This window comes from Danio aesculapii, chromosome 22 (genome assembly GCF_903798145.1).
Source record: "Danio aesculapii chromosome 22, fDanAes4.1, whole genome shotgun sequence".
Lineage (NCBI taxonomy): Eukaryota > Metazoa > Chordata > Actinopteri > Cypriniformes > Danionidae > Danio > Danio aesculapii.
This window is the reverse complement of record NC_079456.1, coordinates 4,115,574-4,122,100: the sequence shown is the minus strand read 5'-3', so window position 1 is coordinate 4,122,100 and position 6,527 is coordinate 4,115,574. Positions and strand designations below refer to the sequence as shown.

Below are 6,527 nucleotides of genomic sequence, written 5' to 3'. Positions count from 1 at the left end.
ATCATTTATCGTTTTCTAACTAATTTTGAATATAATATGATGTTATTTGTCTATAAAGCCTATTTTAGCCCAACATAAAAAGTACAGTTAACATTTTGCTCTCAAAATCTTTCTACTTTACTAATTTTGATCATAATTCATAACTCTTTCACCTTAAAAAAAGGTTAATTTTATTTTCTACACTAACAGATTTATTAATATAAAACTTTTAACCGATATTGTTTTATTACTGTCAACGACTGCTATAACAGTACGGAGACGCAGAAGGGATTTGATGGTGGGGAAAAAATTGGGTGAAGTTTTTTTCCAGTTTTTTTTTTTCCTACGATCACGTCCCTTCCGGGTCTCCGTAATAACAGTCAGTTTCGTATGCATATTTAAATAAATAAAATGTTATGGTATATATTTGTGCTATGAAGCCTATATACAGCTAACTATTTTTCATATTGCAACCGATTACCTATATAACAACAATTTCATATATATATATATATATATATATATATATATATATATATATATATATATATATATATATATATATATATATATATATATATATATATATATATATTTATTTATTTATTTATGTATTTATTTATGTATGTATATATTTATTTATGTATGTATGTATATATAGATTTATGTATGTATATATAGATTTATTTATGTATGTATATATATATATATATATATATATATATATATATATATATATATATATATATATATATATATATATATATATATATATTGATTTATTCATGTATATATGTATGTTTATATGTATAAGTTTTGCTGTCAAATTCATTCTTACTTGCTAATTTCTAATATAACATGATGTGGGATATTTGTGCTATACAGTATATATACAGATAGCTATTACAACCATATTACAACCAATAACCGATATGACAGTCAATTTCATATGCATGTATAAATATATAAAACATTTTTGCTCTCAAATCCATTCTTACTTGCAAATTTATAATATAACATGACATTGCTTTTTGCTATATAGACTATATACAGATAACCGATAACTATGTTTTAAATATATTAACCGATAAACACTATGTATAACAGTTCAGCTGTCAAATTCATTCTTGCTTAATTGTAATGTAATTTGTGGGGGTTTTTTGTGCTATACAGCCTATATACAGATAACTTTATATACAACAGCCGATAACCGATGTGACAGTCAGTTTCGTTCGACATTGTTTCTGTTATATAGCCTATATACACATAACTGATAACTGTTTTTTAAATATATTACAACTGATAAACACCATATATAACAGTTTAACTGTCAAATCCATTCTTACTTGCTAATTTCAAATATAATATGATGTTTTTGTGTGCTATACAGCCTATATACAGATAACTATTTTTCATATTACAACCGATAACCGATGTCACAGTCAATTTCATATCCATATATTTACTTTGCTCTCAAAGCTATTCCTACTTGCATTGACAGTTTCTGTTATATTGCCAATATACACATAACCGATGACTGTTTTTTAAATATATTAAAACTGATAATTGAGATGACAGTCAATTTTGTAGGCATATATTTTTCCTTTGCTCTCAAATCCATTCTTACTGGCAGATTTGTAATATAATATGACATTGTTTTTGCTATATAGGCTATATACACATAACCGATAACGATTTTTTAAAATATATTACAACCGATAACCTATATGAGTCAGTTTTGTGTGCGCATATATATTAATATAACAGTTTAGCTGTCAAATCCATTCTTACTTGCTAATTTTAAATGTAATGTGATGGTTTTTTTGTACTATACAGCCTATATACAGATAACTATTTTTCATATTACAACCGATAACCGATATGACAGTCAATTTGGAATCCACATATATTTTGCTCTCAAATCTATTTCTGCTTGAAAATTTGTAATATAATATGATGTTGTTTTTGCTATATAGGCTATATACACATAACCGATAACGTTTTTTTTTTTAAATATAATACAACCGATAACCGATATGAGTCAATTTTGTGTGTGCATATATATTAATATAACAGTTTAGCTGTCAAATCCATTCTTACTTGCTAATTTTAAATATAATGTGATGGTTTTTTATGCTATACAGCCTATATACCGATAACTGTTTTTCATATTACAACCGATATGACAGTCAAAGTATCTATATATCATTTAAAAAGTTTTGTCTTCTTATGCATTCCTACTTTCGCATCTTTGTCAATATATGAATGTTAATTGTAAATTCGCCCGCCGCTGTTCTCCTGCATGTGTGTTTGAGCCTGGAGTCGTCACAGATGGTTCAGAAGCTGAAGACAGCTGGATAAACACTGACCGTATGTCTTGTTTCTGCTCGATCGACACCGCCAGCTGATTCCTCACACTTCATTCTTTAAAAACGGCAAACCAGCAGCCGCTCAGGTGCATCTGCAGTATATATTGAGAAAAAAAGCTGGTCTGATAGATGAACCAATGTCCTACTTTCTCTGTCTGACACACTGATGGACCCTTGAGAATTAGCCTTCATTCAGAGCCAGCCGGGTGGTCCGATGCTCCCGCCTGCTTAAAAATGCACCATATTCAGTTCTGTTTTCTGCTGATTCATTTCCATTGTCAGGATTGCACTAATGATCGGTGCCTATTTAAAAAGCGATGCTTCTCTTTGATTTCTGCTGTGTTTTTCACAGATTCGGGTCTAAGCAGTCCTGTCAGCGAAGCCGGTTTTGACTATGAAAGTTAGTGCTCACATCTCGCGCTGAGCTTTTTGGTGTTTTCTTATCTTTTTTTAATGCGTCTGCCCCACATGCAGAATAATGGGTTGTGTTCTCCGACTACATTTGCATTTGACTGTTTTTTTTGTTCTCCCTCCCTCACAAACTGCAAACGGATCTGCGCTGATTCTCACTCCTGTAACCCAGCGAAAGTTAAAAGGCATCATGATTCAAGGGGAACCTACAAGTGTGGATCATTAGCAGTCTCTTTGACTGTGCGAGGTGCATAATGTAGGATAAAACCAAGTCAGTGCTTTAAGTAGATCATGTTGGCCAACATTATACAAATTATATTTGGCTAATTGTCTTAACCTCTAAATTTTTGGGATGCTTTTCATTACAGTTTTTCCTAAAAAGAGTATTTTACTTATCTTGACAACATATATACATATATACTACCTGAAAAAGTCTTGTCGCTCAAATAACTTATTAAAGTCATCTGGAATGGCGAAGAAAGTGTTGTTGCAGGACTCCCAGAGTTCATTAAGATTCTTTGGATTCATCTTCAATGCTTCCTCCTTCATCTTAACCCAGACATGCTCAATAATGTTCATGTCTGGTGACTGGGCTGGCCAATCCTGAAACACCTTTACCTTCTTTGCTTTCAGAAACTTTGATGTGGAGGCTGAAGAATTTGCCCTCTCCTGTGGTTTGTAATGTAATGGGCAGCACAAATGTCTTGATACCTAAGGCTGTTGATGTTGCCATCCACTCTGCAGATCTCTCGCACGCCCCCATACTGAATGGAACCCCAAACCATGATTTTTCCTTCACCAAACTTGACTGATTTCTCTGACAATCTTGGGTCCATGCGGGTTCCAGTAGGTCTTCTGCAGTATTTGTGAGGATTGGGATGCAGCTCAAGAGATGATTCATTGAAAAATTTAACCTTCTGCCAGTTTTCCAAATGATTAACTAGAAGTCGAGTTTTATTTGTTGCTTTTACAACAGATCAACGACAAGACTTTTGTCAGGTAGTGTGTATATAACATATATATAAAATTATTTTCAATAATAAAAGACATCGCTAATTAAAGTAAGTGAAACGCCTGCAACTTCCTAGACATTTATTCTGCAATATGCATCTGTGGGAAGTTAAAATGCAAATCCAGCAAAGAGTTTCATCTTAATTATGACTGCTTTTAACTTTCAACAGTAACACGGCTTTTGATTTCTCCTTTTTAAGTTGTTGTTTTATATTTCTGCTTGTCGATTGCTTTGTTCTTACAGGCTGTTGGCTGCGCACTATTAATTCACAGTAAAAGCAGCTGATAATGTATAATTTTACCACAGGTCTCCACGCATTCCAACATCCTCCGTTTGAGCCCGCGATTTCAGTCTCCTCCAGCGGTGGGGTCGTTCTGCAGGCAGAGATAACGAGGAGAATTAATTAAACCCTCCGCAAACAATAGTCCGACATTTGATACATCCCTCCCGCCCCACAGCGAGAGGAAAGAGGAACACCGCTCCCTTTTTTTTTGGTTGTTTTTATAGGAGAATATACTGAGCCTTTTCCCTTTTATATGTAAATGAACAATGGCAAAGAATCGTTTCTGGAACGGCAGTGGCGGATATCAAAAGGATTTGTTATTTGCATCACCTGTCAAGCGCAAATAAGAGAGTGAAAATATGTAATTAGACAGTTTGCTTCTCTCGCGCTCACTGATCTCGGGCTTGATTGCAAGGGATAAAAAGACTCCGGTGGAGAAAGAGACGGTAAAGAAAAAAAATCCTGGCAGAGGGAGCAGAGAGGAAATGAACAGCAACAGGAATTTGTCCTTGAAAGAGTTTATATCCGATTGGACCTTGCTTAAGCAGACTTTTTTTTAGTGTCTCTCTCTCTCGTAAAACTCTGCTCGGATTAAATGTAATTGTTTCTTACGTCTTGCAGGGACAAAATTCCTGAGAACAAACAAATAACGGCTTTATGTTGAATAGAAAGATGGAAGGCGAGTAATTGTTGTTGACACGGAGCAGAGTTGAAGAATAAGTTGACATTGGAAAGTGGTAATCTTCAAAGTTTGTTGGGTTTCGATTGACTCGAGATGGCCTTTCTCATTGCATTATGGCTGTCGGCGTTTAGCATGCAGGGCTGATCTCGGGTTGTTTGCCAAACTTGCCCTTCGCGTCTTTTTCGAGAGTGCTTTGGCATATATTACCTTGGTTCACCTTAAGAGGGTCAAACTGATTCCAGACTATCTCTGAAAGCTTGGCCAGGCTGATGAGAATAACATTTGTTCAATAAAAAAAAAAAAGTCTTAAGGTCTTTGCAAATTGAAGAAATTTTCGTATATGTTTTTTTTTTTTCGTATTCATATCTGAAAAGTTTGTCATTCGTCATCATTTGCTAATTCAACAGATGCTAACGTACTAGCTTTGGCCGAGAAACATTGAAAAAACGTACACCTAGAACTTTTTGAAGGCATCCCGTTGAGTTTGCGTCGCTTTTGTATAGTCAGCTTCAATCAGCAAGTGTCCTTTCTCAATCAAACCCAGGCAAAGTCATTAGCGGCAGACATATTCGAGAAGAAGAAAAAACTGGTTGTTAAATTGAGGATGGCTAATGTGATTATGCATATTATCCATGCCTAATTAAATCACAGTGCTCTTGAAGGAAGATGTCAACATTTAGCCAACTTTTGACCTCGCGCTAAAGTAGACCATGAAAGAAAGTCCGTCTCTCTCTCTCTATTTATACATTAGCATTTGTCTTGTTGATGATGTGTTTGCTTTATGCCACATTCCTTTACTAATTCATGACTGGATTAACATCAGAGCGAGGTTTGGAGAGTTTTTGGAAGTGCTTGTTTGAGGAATGTCCTTGTCGGTTGTTGCAGGGTTAGCATGGGCGACTGCTTCTGTGACACGCTTGCTTAGCTTTGGCTGAACTGAAGCAGAAAACGCGACGCTTCACTTTGCACTGGTGTCATCGGGTCATCTTAACCCAGGCCAGAACTCTCAAATAGACCCCTATTTACCTGGATCCCCGCCATTCACCTCAAGAGCTTTATTTCCCATCATTGCTCAAACGAAGGGTTACATAAAGAAATTATCACAAGCCACTGCCAAAAGGAAAGCTGTTAGAAATATTAAGGGGGGAAAAAAGTTTACTCCCGGGACAGAAAATATTGTATTTTTCTACCTCTTGCTTGCTCATGTTTAGAGTGGAAGCCTTCCAGATTTTTCCCCCAAGAGCTGCGAGAAGCAAGAGCAGCAAGTTCATATTTCGTCTACGTGCAAGACTGTAGACGACATGCAAACAAGTCTGTTTATAAAATCTAGCATAAAATACACAAGACAGAAGCTTGTGTCCTTACTTGTTCAAAACTAAAACAAACAGTCCCAGACTGCCAGAACGCCGAACTTGACAGGGTTACAGTTAGGGCAGAAGTGTCCAATCTTGCACCTTGTTCTTGTGGATTTAGCTCCGAAAACATGCCAGGGAGTTTCTAGTGATCTTTAAAAACTTTGGTTATTTAGTACAAGTGTGTTTAGATAAGGATTGAGAACAACTTTGCTGGTACAGAAACTTCTGGGAGCAGGATTGGGGGACACCTGGTTTAGGATATCACAATCTTTTCACACTTGAAATTGTTAACCCCTGAGTTATCTGTAATCCTGTTTCACTTCTCATATTATACCTGGGGTTAGCAAACAATCTTGCATATTCTTACTAGCATAATAATCAAGAAATGTTGCTGCCATACCATGGCTGCAGAAGGCACAATGATATTACTGAGCGT

At 35.4% G+C, this 6,527-nt stretch overlaps 1 protein-coding gene across 3 annotated transcripts in view; it reads left to right on the top strand.

The window, feature by feature from the left end:
* Nucleotides 1-6,527, top strand: part of ptprsa (protein tyrosine phosphatase receptor type Sa) — a 279,978-nt gene that overhangs the window by 231,266 nt on the left and 42,185 nt on the right. For all 3 annotated transcript variants that reach the window (XM_056447339.1, XM_056447337.1, XM_056447338.1), the window contains one exon: nt 2,701-2,748. In XM_056447339.1, coding sequence (XP_056303314.1) covers nt 2,701-2,748 — 48 coding nt within the window. The remainder of the gene's footprint in view (nt 1-2,700; nt 2,749-6,527) is intronic.